Source organism: Mangifera indica, chromosome 1 (genome assembly GCF_011075055.1).
Source record: "Mangifera indica cultivar Alphonso chromosome 1, CATAS_Mindica_2.1, whole genome shotgun sequence".
Lineage (NCBI taxonomy): Eukaryota > Viridiplantae > Streptophyta > Magnoliopsida > Sapindales > Anacardiaceae > Mangifera > Mangifera indica.
This window is the reverse complement of record NC_058137.1, coordinates 11,269,348-11,290,410: the sequence shown is the minus strand read 5'-3', so window position 1 is coordinate 11,290,410 and position 21,063 is coordinate 11,269,348. Positions and strand designations below refer to the sequence as shown.

Below are 21,063 nucleotides of genomic sequence, written 5' to 3'. Positions count from 1 at the left end.
CTCCTTTACAGATACCGAGCCATTGACATCCTTCTCTCTCCCATGGTGACTCGCGTTGATGCAAAATTAGGTTGAAATCGAGCAAGAGATCTCGCTTGATTTTGGTTAAATTCACACCAATGCGAGTCACCAAGGAGAAAGGTTGGCGCTAGTGACGAGATCTCTATTTTATTCTATTCGAAAAATAGTTTACTAACTATTAATTCATACTAATACCCTAATGACATGATTATCATCATCACTTGCATTAATATCATTTCATGATGTTTAACTGAGGTATTAAGTATATCTACTGTATAATATTATTATCCAGCTAATATCATGTCTATAGGAAATGATTTGATAATCATATGTTACTGATTAAGTGAATTATCTACATAGTTCACATACATATTTTATATTTAAACAAACAAATTAAGTAGTTTACGTATATAAACAAAAAAACGTTTTCTTTTATTAATAAATCATAATCATATATATACAAGATAAAATGTCTTAAAACCGACAACATAAATGGTTTTTAAGGCATACAATAACAAAATTCCCACTTGCACCAGAGTCATTCACTATTGTATCTCATACCTATATTTTCAAGATGATAGTCCAACTGTTTCAATGTCTCCCCTTAATCAGTAGGTCAACAACATTGTTTGATAACAGTGTCTTTTGTATCAATATCTCTCTAGTTCCAATGAATTCTCTCAAAATATGATATTTTTGTTTTATATATATATATTGATAAGTTATCAATTCTTATAATTTTTTGGATTTTTCCCTTTTATTTTTAAATGGTGATTTGGTCATTTGTGCTTGAAGAAATGATTCACAAGTTGGATAGAGTTTACAACCCAATAGACTTAAAATCTCATTATCTTATTGTCTCCTATATAACCTAATTGATGATGCCAAAGTAATCTTGGATTAATTTCTCATCGAGATCTCTTATTTATAACAATATTCATGATAGTCAGATTATTCAATTCTAAAACATACAAATCATTTTTATTTACTGCTTTGTCAACTAGAGAATTTTCAAAATGAATCAAACAACTTATAACTACACAGAAGGGATTGCAAAATCAAATTCACTTTGAGTTTGTTAGGCATGACAACTTCATATACATCCAACTACTTTAGGATGTTTATCATCTTTATGATATGATCATCTAGAGGTATTCCTTTCCTCAAGCTCATTTTGAAAAATGTCAAACACAATTCATACTTAATTACTTGTGAATTTTCACCATACAACTCTTGTAAAGCAACAAAGATATTGTACGCATCCTATATGTTTTTGTGCTTTGTCTAAAGCTTTTTATTCATTGAAGCCAATATATAGCTTCAAGCTCTTAGATTATCCTCTTGTCAAACTCCAAAAACTTCATTTTCATGTTCTATAACATTTAGAGCCAAGTCAATAGGAAAGAGGGCTTCCCAAACATATTTGAATTTTTTGAAATTAGAACAATTCTCAAATTTCTGAGTCAATCCTTAAAGTTTGCTTTGGTTAAAACATTGTTATCCAAGATGCGTAATAAGACATTATTGGCCAATTTCAAATTATCACAAAAACAGAGAGACTACAAAGAAAATTATAGTTTCATTAGTGTTTTGTATGTATTTAAACTTTTTAATGCATAATAATATTAGCTCTCACTATTTTATTCGAATCTCACACTCCCTTAGGTAGGATTTGAATATTTTCGTCAGATTAAATTTTTAATGCGAAATCGAATTTTTATTAAATTCATTTAACCTTGCATAATAGAAATTTTGGTCAATTAACTTTAATAAGTAGGAAACAATTTCCTTTTATATCCATATATAAGACTCGATTCATACATACAACATTTTACATCTCTAACTTATATTATATCAATATATTTAACTTTATGTCAACTTTAAATCAATCCTTACATTTAATCACCATTAAATGCAAGTTAACATATATGCATAATTTAAATACATTTCATACCATTCATTATGTCATCCAAAGCCCATTTCACCATGCATCCATATTCCACGCAAATGTAATTACATTAATTACACATGTTTTATTCTTCACCCATAATCACTTTAATCAACATTAAAGCTTGCACATTTAGCATGTTTAATTCAAACTTTTAATCTCAACATTTCAAAATTAAATGTATGTTAAATGACATGTCTAAATATATTTGATGTTACCTCTACATATATCATACATCATGCCTTTAAAACACATGTTTCATGTACTTTACATTAAAACATCACCAAAATAGGAACTTATATCAATCATATACAACCATGGTTGAGACATGCATGATATCGTTCATGTTGAAAAATCAATTTTCAAGCCAAACAAGCACATGCATGTGGCATTCAAGGAGATAGTCATGCATTCTATGAACCATTCAACTCTTTATGCATTTTAAAACATCAATACATGCTTTAAACCTTGTGTTCTTCAACTCAACATCATTAGAACACACAAAGAAATAAAAATCCCAGACATGTAAGTTTGGTCGAGAGTCAAGTCTCCTTGTAGAAGCTCTAAAATGTGATTTTAAGGCAAACCAAGCACATGCATTTATACCCATGTTAGCTACACATACTATTATGTATAAATAACACAACATTAGCTCAAAATCAAACATACAAGGAGCCTAAAATGACTCTAATACCATTGGTAAATTAGAGGTGAAGATGACGATGGAAAAAACACTTGCATTTAGGATAAAAGTAACTACCAATGCTATACATAAAACCGTGAAGAAAGTTAGGATTTATACCTTCTCCAAGCTAATTTATTTGATGGAGATGATGTAATGAAGCTTCCCAAATGCAAAGCCTCTAAAAATTGCACTAAACCAAGCCTAACTAGCTCTTGGCCGAAACTTAGAGAGAGAAGTGAGGTGAGAGATTTGATTTTAGCAAAATGAGCTCAAGTGTTCTAAAATAAAACTAATTTTGGCTTTTTATATTGGTGGACTTCGTTGGAAATTTATTAATTGTTGCATGACACCTTGCAAAATTCTTTATTTACATAATAGTTATGCATATATATCTTATAGATACATTAGTCACCCTAATTTTATTTCAGAAACATCTTAACTCTTAAAATGTTACTTTCATACTCAAATAACATTTTATATGATCTTATATTTATTACCCTTCAAAAGGTATTAGTTAACCCTAGATAATCAATTCTCACTATCTAAAATGCTTAATTTATTAGTATGACATTTTAGATTCACCATGATATAATCGTGAGGTCTTTTTGGATGATCCAAAAAACATGTTTGAAAACTTAACTACTATGGAAAACATTTAGAAATGTGTCATATTCCCTAAATCACAATAAAAACACACTCCATCAAACTTGTTTTTTGATCGTACATTCTATGTAAATAAAACCCTTTTGTTGTCAAATCTTGATTAAGTACAAGTTCATGGTTATCAAAACTCTAATCTCAATATTCTATAAATCGTCAATTGATATATTTGAAACATGTCATCATAAACATCTTTCGTATAACTTACATTATATTATGGCCAAAGATTTTTTATTTTCAATATTTATCAATGTTTGTACAGGAACTCAGAACTAGATTATTCTTGAGTCAGCAGATACTTCGAATCTAACAACTTTGAGTCAACAGATTCCCTCTTGATTATCATTCGTTTCTGTATATGAACAAATTATGACCAACTTGGCTTATATCATAAGAAACATGACTAGCTCTATATTTGTGCACCATATTAATCAAATGCATTTGTATTAAATCTGACTATGATATCTCAGGTCAAAAGATTAATTTATACACTAACACAATCATATGATAAGTTATTGACTACATTGCAATGCTCATATGACTTATCGTAATTGGTCACATTTGAATAACAAGTCACTAATTATTAATTCATACTAATGCTCTAGTGACATGACTATCATCGTCACTCACACTAATATCATCCCATGATATTCAATGAAGATACTAAGTATGTCTACTGTGTGATATTATTGTCTAACTAATATCACGTCCATAGGAAATAATTTGATAATTTTGTTTTACTGATTAAATAAATTATCTAGACAATTTACATACATACTTTATATTTAATCCAACAAAGGAAATAGTTTATGTATATGAACAAAAAAACACTTTTTTTATTAATAAATCATAATTGCATATATATATATATATATATATATATATATATATATATATATATATATATAAAAGAAGAAATACCCTAAAACCAACAACACGAATGATTCTTAAAGCATACACTAACAATGCATGTGTAGCCTATGTAAGTAACATTTTTCATTAGAAGGACTTTTTATGTGGGGTGTTACATATTTGGGGTGTTAATGTAGTTCATATAGAATTGTGTGCTTGGAAATAGAAAACTGTGTTAGTTATTCCTCACATGGTCAACAAGATACTTCAAGTATGTGCTTATGGTAAGGACCATCTTTGAATGGCTTTTTATGGGAGTTCATATATGAATTGGGTACATAGAAAGAGGGGCTACATCAATGATTTCTCTCATGTGGCCAAGTTGTCGATGTGTATGCAACCTAAGCATAGCCAACATGTGCTTTGTGAACCTAATATATGAAATATAGACATCTGGGATGTCAAGATGAGATATATCATGCTTTCATGAGACATATCGAATATCAAAGTTGATATGACAAGGTACTTGTGTGATACTAAAGATTCGAGATCTAATCATTTGGGATGCTAAGATCCTATGGGAATAGACATCTTGGATGTCGTTGATTCATTTTTTAACACTTTTATATGAGTTTGTTGATGCTTTTATTTAAGGTTATTTATGTTGCATTGAATGAAGTGCGTGCATGTTTTAAGAGTTTTAAATAAACAACTCTCTTCAAATTTACATTCTCCTTGGAGGGTACATGTATGAAGATAGATGTTACATATAATATCTCGCAGAATTCTTCTAGATGACTTTAATTAAGGGATTTATCTATATTCCTAAATCATTAAGAGATATGAAACAAGTCCATTCATTGTTCTGATAAAGAGTTGTTGATAGTAACGAACGAGATGTTACATATAATAGCTAGTTGTTACATATAACTAGATGTTATATTCTCCTTGGAAGGTATATGTATGGAGATAAATGTTACATATAATATCTTGCAGAATTCTTCTCAATGTATTTAAGTAAAGGATTTATCTGTATCCCTAAATAATTGAGAGATATGATTCAAGTTCGATCATTGTTCTGATAAAGAGTTGTTGATAGTAACAAACTAGATGTTATATATGCGAATTTGAAAGAGTTTCACCATATAACAGTTTATAACTATGAAATACATATACAATATACATTTAAAAAAAATAACAAAATAAATATGAAAAAACAAGTTGTACACCTAATTATTTATTGAAAATTTTTGTCAAATATAGTTTTATACACACACACATACATATATATATTTTAAAATATGGTTTGTAGTTTATATCGATTTGAAAATCACTCAAATTATAACACAAAGTAAAAATTGTTTTTCAAAAATTTATTAGCCCAAATAAAACATTTTATAAATCAAACCAAACTAAATAGTAATTTTTAAGTGGTTTGATTTGGTTTTACGATTTAAACCAAATTATACACACTTCTAACAAACCTTAATAAAAAATACTTTCAATAAATTATAAAAAGTATTTTACTATGGATGATTGGAGATAATAAAAAAAAAATACAAACAAATAAAGAGAGTGTAGCCATTTTAAACAACAAAGCAAGTAACCCACTCAAATAATCAAACATCGTGTCACTCATGTCAAATCAATCTATGCATTAATCGACGCACAAATCAATTAACACAATCTATGCGTCACACAAATTCATGCCTCACCTACAAATTGTCAGTCGACCTTTTGTCAATCGATGATTTGTCCTCATCCGAGAGATGGGATGGTGGAAGTTGGTCGACTCTGGTCACCACAGAAGCAGAAAAGAAAAAATGCAAACTCTAGGGGGAAAGTAGTAATTTTGAAACTTTGGTTGATGGGAAGATTAGGGGAGGGGGGAAGGGGAGGGTTAAGGGGTGAATTTTTAGTTTTTAAATATAGGGGAAATGTGATGATTTTATAATTTTTATTAAATAACGATTTTATCTTTGATAATAATAGTGAAATTTAACAAAATGGTGGATTGACGGATTTTCAATAGTTAACGGGTGGGAAATTAAATTTGCACCAAACCTTGGGTGGGAAATAGTGGTTTGGCCTAATATATTTTGATAATTCTTTATAGACAATGGTGAATTGGTAAATAATAGAGTAATGTTATATATATAATTTTGTGTATAAACGACAATGTATTATCGTATAATTAGATAATTGAAATTAAAGATAAAATGATACACAATCATATATAATACATCATTATTTGTGTAAATAATATTATTATAAATAATATTTAGTAATTTGATTTCTATTATCACTTTATCAAAATAATCTTAATTTTATTATTATTTTATCTTTATTAAATTTTAATAGAGAAATACTCTTATTTTTATTTAAAATAATAAGTATATATTGAATATTTTAAATAAAAATATATTAACAATTAGATAACAGCTATAAAAAAATAATTTAATTAGATCAACAACATAAAAAATATCTTAATATATTATTAAGATAGAATATACTTTAAAAAATATATAAATCAAATATTTAACATAAATATGATAGTTTAACCAATTATTATAATAATTTATAATTAATAATATTTTAATTTTTTATTATTTCGATTAAATATAATAATTTTTAATACGTTTTAAATTTTATTAAATATAATAATAATTTATACTTAATAATCTTATAAATAATTTATTTTTATAGTAATTTCTATTTTTATTAATAAAATATTAATAGTGTTGAACATTTAAACATTTATAATAATATTAAATTTATACTATTTAAATAATTAACAAAAAAAAAAAGTTAACCGAAAAGCTTATATTATATCATTTAATTTCAAAAAATCTTAAGGGACATTTCTCACACTCTCTCTCACTCAAGGTAATTTGAGCCCCAAAACAAGCTATTTGTTGGGGTCGACTCTCATCCGATTTTAAATAATTTAGCATTGAAACTTTGAAAATTACATGATAAATGATATTTATATCGTTTGATGATGATGGGTGATGATGCTGATGATAAGAAAGTTTTGAGTCTCATGAGCTACAATCAATATGTGCTTTTGTCCAGTCTGATAACGTGAACCTCATATCCAATATAGATATCTATAAATATATGGTTAATTTTTTATTTTTGATTTCTTTGACCGTCTAGATAATCGACAGTTTAGTGTGACTATCATTGTTACGATAGCAAATATTATTTGGTTGTGTCTTAAAAAAAAAAATTGTTTAAATGTTGGCATAAATGTTAATTAATTTTTTGATTAACTTTAATAAAATATTATTTATCTCTTTTATATTATTACGGTATCAATTTTTCAAATATTTATACTCTAATTTTTACATATTTATAGTAAACTCTATAAAACATTACTAAAACTCTACACCTAAATTAGGTGATTTCAACCTAAACAAAATATACAATTTTAATTAATAAGGAAAAATGTTAATAAAAATTTTACAATATCAACACAGTAAAAAAAATAATTTTTAAAACATTTCAACAAAAGAAGTTTTTAAGAAAGATATAAAATCATGAATAATATAAAATAAAATAAAATAAAACATGGTCCGCTAATTAAGAATTTCTCATATTTTTGTAATTATTTTTTTCTTTCATCTTAAAATTTCACAAAATGTTCATATAATAAAACAATTTTCAAACGTTTTCTTTATGTAAACCAAAAAATAAAAATAGGCCTACATTTTTGTTCTAAATTGCATTGGCCCAACCAACCAACCACCAAACAAAGTTTAAAGAAAGAAACACCACACGTGTGAAAACACGGGGTACACAATTATTGAGGGGCCATCAGGCCCACTTGTATGGTGGCCCTGGCCCATTAATTTTTGGGTTCTTTATGATAATTCTAGAAATTTATAAAGGTTGAAAATAAGTTAAAATTTTTTTTAAAAATAGTAGACGAGATATAAATAAACTTAATGGGTTCTGAAAAATAAACAATGTTTTTCTTAACACTATTTATCCATCATGAAAGAAAGAAAGATGGTTAATATTTTTTTACAAAATCTTAAAAACTACTTTTTATTTTTATTTTTTTTAAATATATATATATATAAATAAATTACTTAAAATTGTGGGGTGGTGGCATGGATAAGAGAGATATAATTAAGTAATTAAAATAATGAATGAATGAATGAAAAGAGAGGAGTGTGGTGTGGGACACTCAACTCTTTTTGGTTTGCAGGAAAGTACAAAACAAAAAAGAGATGAATATGAAAATTTTAATGCCACACGGGGAGAAGATTGGAACCCTACTACTTAATTATTAATTAATGATTTGTCTGCCATTATAAAAATGAATATTAATTTGAATAATAATAATAATAATATAATTAAATATTAATTTAAAATTATTTAATTATATAATAATAATATATAATAATTATTATCTAAATTAATATTCATTATTATAAGTGAATTATTTATTTTGCTTTCAATAAAACAAAGTTGAATTTGGTTTTTGCTTCTGCCCTCATAATTGGGCTTCTGGGCCATTCAAAAGCCCAAAACATTTTGTCTATAAAATTATAGAGGATTTGCTGTTGGCCATCAAAACTATATATGGTGTACAGAATTTCTATTCATATTTCTTCAAACTAAGATAACTACTTTGTATTTGGTCAAATCAAAAAGCATGTTATTTCAACTGACAACAGAATTAATTGTTCATGGAAAACAAAAACAAAGTGCTTTTCAAATGTTGGTGAGATTTCAATACAACGAATCTCTGATTTTTAAACTAAAACCCTAGACTAGATCCACCAATTAAACATTATTTTGTGGCTGTTCCAAAGTATTTTTCCCCAAACAAATATAGCACCAATTATTGAATGCATCTACACCAAATGGGTCCCAAAAACAGCCTAATTTGAACAAACTTCTCGAACAAAATCTTTCTTTGAATTTTATGCATCAAATGTTGAATCTTCTTCTTAGTTTCCACATTGACTTGAACAAGTTTATTGAGGTGGTAATAAGGAGAACACTCAAATCAGTTGAAGGTCTTTTTATAAAAAAAATACTCAAGTATATATAATTTGGTTCAAACTTTTCAAAAATTATAATTTGATTTGATAAATTATTTAAAAATAATTTATGAGTTGGATTACTGTTTGGACAATTTCTAAATTAAATCAAACTAATCGTAAACCGTATTTTTTAAATATTTATATAAGTCAAATGACTATTTTTCACCTAAGGTTTGGTAAAAAGACAAATTTCCTCCAATTCAATTTGAAAAAGGTTATTTTCCTACCCACATGTTTAGTTTATTAAAATTGGTCGTTGAAAAGATATAAAAACCTTTAAGTTAACTAACATTTTGTCTTCAAATTTTTATTAAACCAAACCGAGCATGTCTTAAGAATATATATCAAAATATTGATGTAAAAAGATTAAAAAGAAAAAAATCCTATTCAAATAAGTAATTTAATTTTTGTAAAACCCTGAAAATTAAATTACCTTTTTGAGTTAACAGCAGCATGACATCAACAGTAAAAGTATTGGGAAACAGGTCATGTTGTCATAATAAATCAATGTCAAATTATTATACAGTGAAATCATTTAAAATAACTAGGCCAAACGGCTATTTCCCACCCAAGGTTTGATATTTTCTCAAATGTCCCCCATTTAACTATAGAATTATCCAATACCCACCCACGGCCGATTAGATTTAATAAAACCCTAACGCTTGAAAATTTTATCTCTTTTTGTCCCCCTAAACTTTAAAAACTAAAATTTTCCCTCAGCCTAAGTTTTAAAAAATGGCAGTTTCACCCTAGAGTTTGGTTTTGAAATCTCCGGTGATCGTTCCGGCTCCATTGCCGACGACCTCTCCCTCTCGAAGCAACCTCTCCTTCTGGCGAATATTTTCCTCCCATTTGGAGGCTCGATTAGCGTCGGAGACGTCTTGGGAGACGAAGAACTTCATCGGGGAAGACGAAGACGAAGCCGTCGTCTTCGTCTGGGAAGACGATTGTCTCCCAAGGCGAAGACGAAGCCGATCGAGCCTCCAAATAGGAGGAAAACATTCGCCGGAAGGAGAGGCTGCTTCAGGAGGGAGAGGTCGTCGGCAATGAAGCCGGAACGGTCGTCGAAAATAAAGCCGGAACGGTCGTCGAAGATTTCAAAACCAAACCCTAGGGTGAAACTGCCATTTTTTAAAACTTAGGCTGGAGAAAAATTTTAGTTTTTAAAGTTTAGAGCAGCAAAATTAGATTCTATTTTAGTTTATTTTTAATATTATAACAAAAATAACGATTTTACCCTTACCACCGTTAAAGTTTTGTTAAATCTAACCGGCCATGGGTAGATATTTATTGTTTCCATAGTTAAAAGGTGGAAACTTGAGAAAACATCAAACCCTGGGTGGGAAATAGTTGTTTGGCCAAATAACCATATCAATTCAATCCCAAATTCATATGGGATAAGACCCTCAAAATTGTTTCTGTGGTATGGTCGTTTGGCCACAAATAAATTCTGAAAAAGAAGTTGGGTTGGCTTTGATGTCATAATAGGAAGATATTGAAGAAGAGCTCTAGTATTATACAACTACTGTACAATAAATAATATTTATATATTTCCGAAATTAATTAAATTGGGGCATGAGAGAGTACTATTTGTCAGTACAAGTTCCATCATCATCATCGTCATCCGAAAACACAAACAATCAACCCAACACCACCACGCCACTGCCTCATGACCAGCACTTGATACTCAAACCTGAAATTAAACAGAAGCAGGAGCCCCACCAACCACATGCACCTAAGCCATTCATCACTCTGAATTAACATCAAAGTTAAGACAGCTGCACCAATATATCATTCCCAATGCCTCAAAATCAGGTTTTATTGAAGGGATTTTTTTTTCCCCTTCAGTCCTGAATGGGTTAATGTTGTTTAGTCTAAGTAAGTGAACTGGCATTAGTTGACATAATATCAAGTACTCGCGAAAACCCAGAGTTAGTTAGGTTTCATTGTATGTGTCTCAGAACGTAAAAGCTTACGCAGGATAACTGTACTATGTTAACCAAATATTGACCTGAAGTGGGCATTTTTATTAAGGAAATAAATTACTTTCAAAAAAATTATTTGTAAAAAATAATGAAACTTTTACAGAGAACTTGCTCCCACTCAACAGCATCTTTTCCCTAGAATAAATTCTAATACACAAAAATGAAGAGTATAAATTAAAAAGATTTTTTTAAAAAAGAAAAATCATTAAAGATTCTGACCTTTTAGGTATAAGATATTCCAGGCATTTGGTGAGTAAGAAGCTCAATTTTGCTTTGTCTGTTTTTTATAACTTTCCAATCTTTAATAAACTCTACACCTTCTCATCCAAATTGGTGGACTCTGCATTTTTTTGAGATTTGTTGTTAGGCATTGAGTAGCTGCGACGCTCCTTTCCACCAGGCTTGGATGAGGCATTGCCATACCAGATCATCCCCAATACTGCAATGATCATACCCAAAATCACATGGAGATTGAGACCCTCTTTGCCAAAGAATGTGAATCCTAATATAAGGACGAGAATGGTCTTCATATGGCCAAGAACTTGGAATGACACAGCAGTGAATCTGCCTATGCAGATGAATTGGCTGAGATTGGTCCCAACTGCAATGCTACATGACAATATTATGAAGAACTGCAGTCATGAAAGAAGAGTTAATGTCATTTACAGTAGACCAAACCCAAAGCGAAATAAATGACCATACATATGCATATTCATATGGATAAAGAAGCACATGTCCAGAATTAAAAAACTAGTAAGATTGCACAAAGTGATCCTGCTTTTTTATGTCAATCATAGCACATATAACAGACATAATCATACACCATTTTTTGGAAAAGAACCAATCAAGAGGAAACAACCTCACCATTAAGAAAACAAACCAGGTATCCATGTTGTCAATATGCATATGTTTATATCAAACACTCACTACCTCATGCAAAACATGGATATATGCATATATCACCTCAAAACATGGATATATCCATGTTGTCACTACCTCAATATGCATATATCAAATACCCAAGCAAAACCCATGGTCACAGAAAGACATAACTAAATGTTATATCACCTCAAAAAGCCAATGCCATCTTAAAGAAGGAAATGAAACATGGTGTTAAATGGCACCTGTCCCGGTATGTGAGAACATACAAGACGACAGTAATAAATGACCTTACTCCTCAAAGCATGTTCATGTGCATTTGTTACAAATCCAACACAATGATTGGAAAAAAAGCTTATGAAATATTGATTAATAATTCGAGGATGGAGAAGTAGAATGCCTCTCTTTACCATTTCTTGTAGTAAACTCACACCCTTAAAGATAATTACAATGTCAATAAAGGACATAGACGAGACATGAAGAGATAGGCAACAAAAAGATTCTTCTGCATATATCAAACTCTAGAAGCTTCACTGAGACAGTTTCATAAGCACCACGGATAACTTGGTAGATAGAAATTTCAGTTCAATAAATTGGATCATTTTCTCCCTAAGTTTAGTGCAGCACTAGCCTAAATGGCTGGTATGTCTTTGTTAAGGACCCAGCCAATATTCAATCAATCAATAGGAAACACACCCAACACAACAACTAAAATGAAGAAAATAGCTATTCTAGTCATAAAAGGGGTTCAATACTTACAATAAATGGATAAATCAACAATTCAAGGAGCTGGGGCCTCCCAATTCTGGCTATTCGAGGGCCCAAAAACCTCCCAAATCAGCCTAAAAGGCTACCCAAGAACAAAGCTGCCTAAACTCTAATTTCTTCCTCCCCCTTTTACAAAGCTGACCACTGTTTATACAATAAGTCCTACCCTTTAGAATTGGGATATTTATCCAAAAAAATTAGGTTTCAATATTACCTGCTCATCTGGGAATCACCTTGTCCTCAAGGTGGCAAAATTGGAAATTTTTTTTGGACATATATTTTTTCTACATAAAGTAAATAAATAAAGAACATAAAGTATATAGAACTAGGTCAAATTAGAACAATGTTAATCACATTTGAATATAGGCTAAACTACATATGGTAAATAAACAAAGGTTAAATGGAAACAGATTCAAACCAGAACTAGGTTAGTTTTAAAATAGAACAAAAAGTGTCCAAGCTTTGCATAAACAAAATCCAACAGAAGGGCTTATAGAGTGACTGGACAGAATGCAATAGCAAATTTAGTTAAAGACTTGTATATTAGCAGTAATTTACTCAAACTGCCACTGAAACAGCTTTGATTAACTAGTGAACAGATGAATTTCTATAACCATAGTTCAAATTTTGCTAATATCCTTGTATATGTACATTATGGCAACGAATTTTGTTCAGGTGCAAGTTTATTAAATGACCATTACAAGCCAAACAACAGCCACCAACTAATGATATAGCCTGAAGATTCTGTTATTAATTGCAAGAAGCTGCTTAATGGCTGCCCAACAAGACTAGGAATTCCTTAAAAAGTGCCCAACTGAACAATATATTGGGTCCCTTTCATAGATATTTCTCACATTTCTTTTTGTCCATAATAAGTTTCCTCTTGAGCATGATTTTGAACTTCCATGTGAGGCAGTCTAAATACATATCAAGGATGCCCAGAAATTCCAATTGGATCCTCACTTGCCATTTAAGTGGTTGAGCATTGGCTATTTGTGACCAAAGGTCTATTTGGTTTCTTAATGGTCCACAGTTTATATGCTAACTACCATAATAACAATATCAGACATTTTTAGAATCAAACATGTAGTCACTGGCATACATACAACTTGAAGCCTTTATAGATGCCAGCACAATTATAGATTTGCAAAGACATTAAATCATAATAAATAAACATGAACAAAGGGAATGAGAAAGGGCCATGCTGACTAAATTAGCAAATACAGGCTTCTAAAGCAGAGAGAAAAAAATCATTATACCAGCTAAACTAAGACAAAACTGATTAAAAAAACAAACACTTACCATTGATGTTAAAGTATAGTTATAGGCATCAACTCTTTTATTTGTCAACCAGTAGTCCAGAAAGGGCCCAACCAGCAGCAGAGACCCTGCTTGTGCAGGTGCTGTATGCCCCAACAGGTTGAAAGATCCAAGAGAATACTTCCTTTGAAGATAATGTACATACTGCACAAACACAAAAGATTGAAATGATATCTTAAATTCACCAACCAAGGAATAAATAAAAGACCAACATCTGGGTCAAGAATGGAACAGCACCATCCAAAATCATTAAGAACTGAAACACAAAGTCATAAATCCTTCCACATGCAGAAAACATAGTGTACCAGGTTAAAAAATTAGAAGCTAGACTAATAACTGATGCATGTATATAAGTGTATGAGCAAATACCAGAAGTAAATTTACATTACCACCTTCCATCTCCAGTCCACCTTAGTCAAATTTATATGTAGGATCAAGGGGGTTGAATAGAGGATTACTCACATACTGCTGCAAGGCTGTGCTCCAAACAGCTATGAAAGCAGCTATAAAACCTTTAGCATTAACACTCACATCTGTAACAGTACACACTGCAACACCAAGCAGAACCAACACTATGCTAAGCTTTGTGTCTCTAGAGTATCGCACCTTGTCCAATACAACTTCCAGAAAACAAGATACCGGGATCATACTCAATTTTGCAATCTGATGACAAAATTTGAAATCAACAAACATTGGAACTTCCGATAATCAAAATAGGAAAAAGAAACAAATCATTATATTGCTCACTGACCTGATAGAAACCCACTGAGTTCCACATTAAACTCACATTCATTCCCACAATAGAAAAGTTTGCAAAAAGAACAAATTTTACAAGCTCAGATATTGGCAGATGAGAGGACTGGATATATCCCAACCATTTAAGAAAAATAGTCAAAATGGTAGTTGTGGCAAAATGTAGACCGGTTAATGTTGTAGCTGCACAGTATCAATATAAAAAACAATATCAGAGTTTATGCACAGTGCAAATGATCAAGTAAATTTTCAATGGATCTATGAGTTTCACCTAGAGCAAACATTACACAGTATAAATAATTCTCATGTGCTTTTTAATTAAAAACACAATATACATATCCTTCATCTTTATCACAAACCTTTCTTCATGGTATCATCTGATTCTCTTTACCAATTTTTCAAACAAATGTAAAAATGATTATAAGTCTTCCATGAAATTATCCATTACTGCATCCTTTAACCAATACCTATTAGTAAAGCCTCATGTATCAATATTACACTTGTTCAATGAGAATTATAGTTCAGTTCTTTTCCATTTATTTTGATTAAAAATTAACAAAACATGTCTAATTCTGAAAATTACTATAGTAAAACTATAGTAATTTCAACACAGCAATAAGAAGTGTTAAAATGGGTATAAAGTTCCATATATTTTCCTTTTTCAACACAGCAATAAAGAAGGAAAACTAAAAAATGACTGAATATAAACCAAATCATAAAATTAACTTTAAAAAACCAAATCATCAATAAGAAATGCAAGAGCAAAATATTTCATTTCAGAAAAATGAAGGACAGAAATTGACATGAAATGCAAGATTCCCGTCTACTTTGGTTTTCTAAAGCTATTGGTAAAAAAAAAATAATAATAATAATAATGCAAGAGCAGAAATTGGTAAAAGTTTCTGAATGATATAATCAACTGGGATGTACCAAAACTGAAACCATATGTGGCCATCAAGGCTTTATTGACAATGATAATTCCAACAGATGTGACGACATTGAACATCCATGAGGCTGCATCTAGGGTTGCCTTCTTGTCAGCCTTGGTTGTGGAAGACATTTTTGTTCAATAGCTTCCAATTTGTTGGCAGAAGTCACTACTCAAATCTTCATGCGAACAACTAATACAATCAAATGTAAAAAGTCAATCATGTTTCTGAAAGTAAGAGATTATCTGAAAATACACAATTGAAGAAAACACCAGAATTAATAGTTTCCCCTAAAGAAAAAATTGAGAGACAACTGAAAAAATGAATTGCAAATTCTATCACATAGATGAAGAAACATAAGTTGATCACACATGGGATCTCACCTGACTTGCAATGTTTAGACAACTCAATTTAACACTAAAATCAAATAAGCAAAAACCCAACAATAATTTCAACCTCATATATATCCCCTCAGGCACAAGCCTCAATTTCATCATCAGGCTTGTTAGATGAATAAACAAAATACTTAATTAGTACAGATGGAAGCGAGATTCAAGCACAATGCTTTTTGGTCAAACTCGCCAGGGTACCATGTTAAGCAACGTCATACTCCAAAAGCTTCAAAAAGCTGAAGAAATAAGTTAACTGAACAAAAACAGCTCTAGGCAGTGCGAAATAACCACAAAAAGTTCAGAAAAAAAGAATTCAACGAAAAAACTAAATCCATTGACAAAATCAACTAGCGCAACCAGCACATAGTAGAATCTAATGCTTCAAAACATACAAATTCAAAACACAATAAATAAATTCTATCAAAATTTTCCAGCTATTAGGTTAATCAAATTTCAATATCTTCCTCAGTTCAAACGATCACAGGCCACGATCAAAGAAGCTACAGTTAACACATCAATTAAAAACAAAAAGACGCAAAATCAAACAATTTCCAATCAGATCCAGCACTCTTCAACACAATATAAAAAAAAAAGCACAAACATAATTAAAGAAATCCGCATCCTTTACATTCATTGATTCAATTACTTCACTTTATTCACACAGTTTCAAGGCAAAACTAACTCCTTCAGTGAATTTAAAATTTTTTTTCTCGAGAAAATCCTTAATTCTCACGAGAAACTAACGGAAAGAGAGAGTGTTGAACTGACCTTGGAAGATGGCTGAGAGAATGAGAAAATTGTGGCCCTTTGCTTCGAAATATAAATAAATAAATCAATCAATCAATCAAAGGAGGAAAAAGAAATCGAAATTCGAATTGAAAATGGTAATAAAAATATTTATTCTGTTTTTGCAGATTATTTTTGTATTTTAAGAGTTTCATTGTCGCCATTAAAGTAAAAGAGACGTGGAATTTGAAAAAACACATTTGTGTTTTTGTAGCTTCTTTTTCAAAGAGGGATAATTTCAGAAACATTCCTTAATGTTTCATAACTGTTTAACACACCCTTTAAAGTTTGAGAAAGTTAAGATTTACCATTTTTGAATTACAAATTGGCCAAAAAAAAGAATTTAATATATTAATGATATTATTAATGATACCCATTTTCTATATTTATATTATGCATTTTCATATCAATAAAAATTACCTAAATAACAAACCATTGAATACTATTATTGGTGTAATTTTTGTTAAATCATGACCAAATTAATCTTAGATTAATAAAAAATAAATAGTATTTATATCTAAAATTAAATAGACTCAAAAATATGTATTCTAGTTCACATATTAGAAAGATCGAAATACACCTCCCCTTTAAAGGATGAAAAAATAGTTGTTTTTATGATAACTAGGGGAAAAGGTACTAAAGATTAGGAATGTTTTTGAAATTTGTTGTGGTTAAAGGGGAAGATTAGTCAAATTTTATTGCTGATTAATAAATTATAGTTAGGCAAATAAATTATTAATTATGGCAACACTCCTCGGACTTAAAAAGAGAGACCAATTAAGAATATTTTTTTGGGATCTTGTACTTCGTAGGCAGTAGACAAGTAGTAGTGAGAGGTTAACTTAATCTAATTACGGATCTCGTGGCATGTGAGTGGGGCCATTTTAATATTTTATGTGCTGAGAAGCAATGTTATTTGAGTTTATTTTGAATATTTATATATATTAGTATGTAATTAAATTTTATTTATATTTAATTTAAAATTATTAATTATTTAATAATATATATTAAATATATATTTATTTCTATATTTAAAATAGATAAACGTAATTTTATTATTATAAAAAACATGTCATTATTAGTATAGTTGGGTATTATAATTTAAATTAATATTATATTTATTTATGTATTTAAAATATATATTATACAATTTTATTGTATAATTTATGTAACTTTTGTGAGAAATTAACTCAAATGAATACAAATTTTATTGTTTAAATTTATTTTTATTTATAGGCAATTTGTGTAGGGTTTTTGTTATAATATTATTTTGAAATTGAATGAAAGTTCAAGAAGGGTTTTGATTAGTTGATTTGAAAAGTTAAAATAATTGTCCAAATTTACAACATTTAGTGTCAATCAAATGTATGATTTATTTTAAGATTTTACCTCTACTATTTTGTTTGGTAAATTTTGGAATGTTTCTTTTTTTCTTTCTTCTAATAGTTTTGAATTATAAAAAAATATTTTAAAAATTATTAAAAGAAAGGAAATCCCATTTCTTAAAAAAAAAAAATTATACATGCTCATTTTTAAATATATAAATAAGTATATATATGATAAATTATTATATGATTAAATAAAAATTTATTTTTAATTTAAAATTATTTAATTATTTAATAATATATATTAATTTATAGGTTTAAAATGGATAAATAATAATAATTATTATTATTACAATAATCATCATAATTATGATTAATAATAATGATAAGTATAAGATATGATTGATTACTAAGAAAAAGAAAGGAGAAATGAGTAGGGCCACAAATGTCATTTTCTTTGCTCTTGTTAGGGTTATTAATTAACTTTGGTTAAAATTCAGAATTGGAAATTGTGAAAGTGAGAGGCTTATGGCCCATTTTGGTCCGTTGTCACTTTAAGATTAAGGAAAATTGTGACATTTGAGGGCAAGTTGCGCAGAGGTTGGTAATTGATTTACAGCAGTCAAATTTCTTGATTTTATTCTTTTGAATGTTGTAAATTGAATAAATTTTAGCCAAATTGGCCTTATTCCCATCCAAAATATGTTATCCTATCAAATTCTTACTCTTTAACTTTAAAAAACTTATTTATTCACTCATAGATAGTTACATATATTAGTTTTAAAATAAAATCATCATTTTATCTATAATATTAAAGATAAACTAAATTTTTATCTTTTTTTACCACTTAAACTCTAAAACTAACATTTTTCCCCTTAAAGTTTAGTTTTCAATTTCTAACGATGGCATCGGAGATGTTGTTAAGAATTGAAAACTAAACTCTAAGGGAAAAAATGTTTTTTTTTTTTATATATATATATTTGTTTAGAGAAAATTATTAGGTTTTAGAATTTAGAGAAGAAATTAGATAAAATTTTAAATAATTAAAGTTTCATTAACTTTAACCGTATATGAGCAGATCAATAGGTTTTTCAAAGTAAAATGATAAAAATTGGGAAAAGTTGTATGCTTTCAGTGGGAATAAGTCCTTTGACCTAAATTTTAACAAAGGGAAAAGGACTATTTCCCACCTATTTTTTAGGCCTATCTCAAACTTATACCTACAAGAGATGAAAAACCAGTTTTCCCACTCATGACCAAATTGCCATCGAATTTCTTAGTTAGGGACAGAGGCAAAATTGATATTTTACTATTTATATTAAAAAGTTATAAAGTTTATTACTTTTCACCTCCCTTAGGTTTTAGAAACTAACATTTCATCTTTAACCAAAGTTTTTAAACTTTGAAAACTAACATTTTCACCCCCAAACCTAGGGTTTCCATATTTTTCAAAATGCAGCCGTCCCCCATAACTTTCAAAAATAGTAGTTTCACCTTCATTCTTCAATTTCATCTTCCAACGTCGTCTCCAGCATCTTCACCGGCCTCCTCCTTCTCTTGGTGCGACGACGGTGGTGCGACGAAGATCTCTTCGTCGCATCACCGTGCGACGAAGAGGTCTTTTTTCGTCGCTCCACCCAGACAACATCGTTGTCCTTCGTCGCTCGTTGAGTCGTCCTGAATGATGCTTTGTCGTCCAGATCTGGGCGACGAAGGGTCGTCCTTTGTAGTCGGAGATGCGAGATCGGTGGAATGCGTCGGCCGTCGGTGGTGGCCGGAGAAGGAAGCAAACCCTAGGGGTGAAATCTAAACTTTTTAAACTTTGAGGATGAGTTGAGTTGTTAGTTTTTAAAATCTGGAGGGGGAAAATGGTGAAATTTTAAAGTTTTAGGGTTTTAAACAGTAAAATATTGATTTTATCCCTGTCCCTAACTGAGAAATTGGACAGTAGTTTGGTTATGGGTGGGAAAACTAGTTTTTCATCTCCCGTAGGTATGAGTTTGAGATAGGCTAAAACATGGGTGGGAAATAGTCCTTTTCCCTTTAACGAAAACTAACTTTGGATTGGGCTAATAGTAAGTACAGAGTTTTTGTGTGTGTTATGTGAGAGAGAGAGATAAAATGTAATAGGTTTTTTCAATAAACTATTTTTCATGTAAATAATATATTAGGGTTTTTATAATGTTGTCTAATAATAAAATTAATTAATTAAATTATTTTTTAATTTAACATATTATCAAAGTAATAAAATTAAATAAATTATTCGTTGGACTGTTTATTATTTTAATTGAAAAAGAAATGTAATAGGTTTTTTTAATAAAATATTTCTCATGTAAATAATATATTAGGGTATGTTATCTAATAATGAAATCGGGATATTAATCAAAATAGGTAGCCACTTTCCCACTTAAACATTTTTCGGCAGCAATTCATATGTTTTACCTTTTTAAGCAAATTGAATTTTTCATTCCAAAAATACCCTCATTTAATTTCTCAACGTTTACCGTAGTATTTCGCCGATTTAACTATACGCATTAAAATTAATTTACCTGTAATGAATAAAATTGAAAAACACATTGAAAATCTATAGATTGAATAAAATTTATGAATAAAATCTACAAATTTTATAAAATTTATTTTATAAAATCTATAAATTTATAAAATAATTAAATTTAAAATTGATTGATATATATGAAAAAT

The 21,063-nt window shown here is 29.4% G+C and overlaps 1 protein-coding gene across 2 annotated transcripts; it reads right to left on the bottom strand.

Moving 5' to 3' along the window:
- Window positions 1-11,232: 11,232 nt before the first annotated feature.
- On the bottom strand, window positions 11,233-17,155 carry LOC123223305 (UDP-rhamnose/UDP-galactose transporter 4-like). 2 transcript variants are annotated; one of them, XM_044646448.1, is made up of 6 exons: window positions 17,021-17,155; window positions 15,862-16,052; window positions 14,930-15,114; window positions 14,641-14,841; window positions 14,161-14,322; window positions 11,233-11,843 (listed from the first exon to the last, which is right to left on the bottom strand). In XM_044646448.1, the coding sequence occupies exons 2-6, from the start codon at window positions 15,989-15,991 to the stop codon at window positions 11,523-11,525; spliced, it is 999 nt and encodes a 332-aa protein (XP_044502383.1). In that variant the 5' UTR covers window positions 15,992-16,052; window positions 17,021-17,155; the 3' UTR covers window positions 11,233-11,522. The 2 variants fall into 2 exon arrangements, with proteins under 2 accessions (XP_044502383.1, XP_044502390.1); XM_044646455.1 differs by lacking the exon at window positions 17,021-17,155 and adding an exon at window positions 16,881-16,997.
- Between the last annotated feature and the right edge of the window lie 3,908 nt (window positions 17,156-21,063).

Coding starts and splice junctions, on each gene's coding strand:
- LOC123223305 (XM_044646448.1), bottom strand. CDS start 15,991: ATGTCTTCCACAACCAAGGCTGACAAGAAGGCAACCCTAGATGCAGCC. Junction 15,115..15,861: donor CACATATGGTTTCAGTTTTG/GTACATCCCAGT, acceptor GATACTGTGCAG/CTACAACATTAACCGGTCTA. Junction 14,842..14,929: donor ACTCAGTGGGTTTCTATCAG/GTCAGTGAGCAA, acceptor TTTTGTCATCAG/ATTGCAAAATTGAGTATGAT.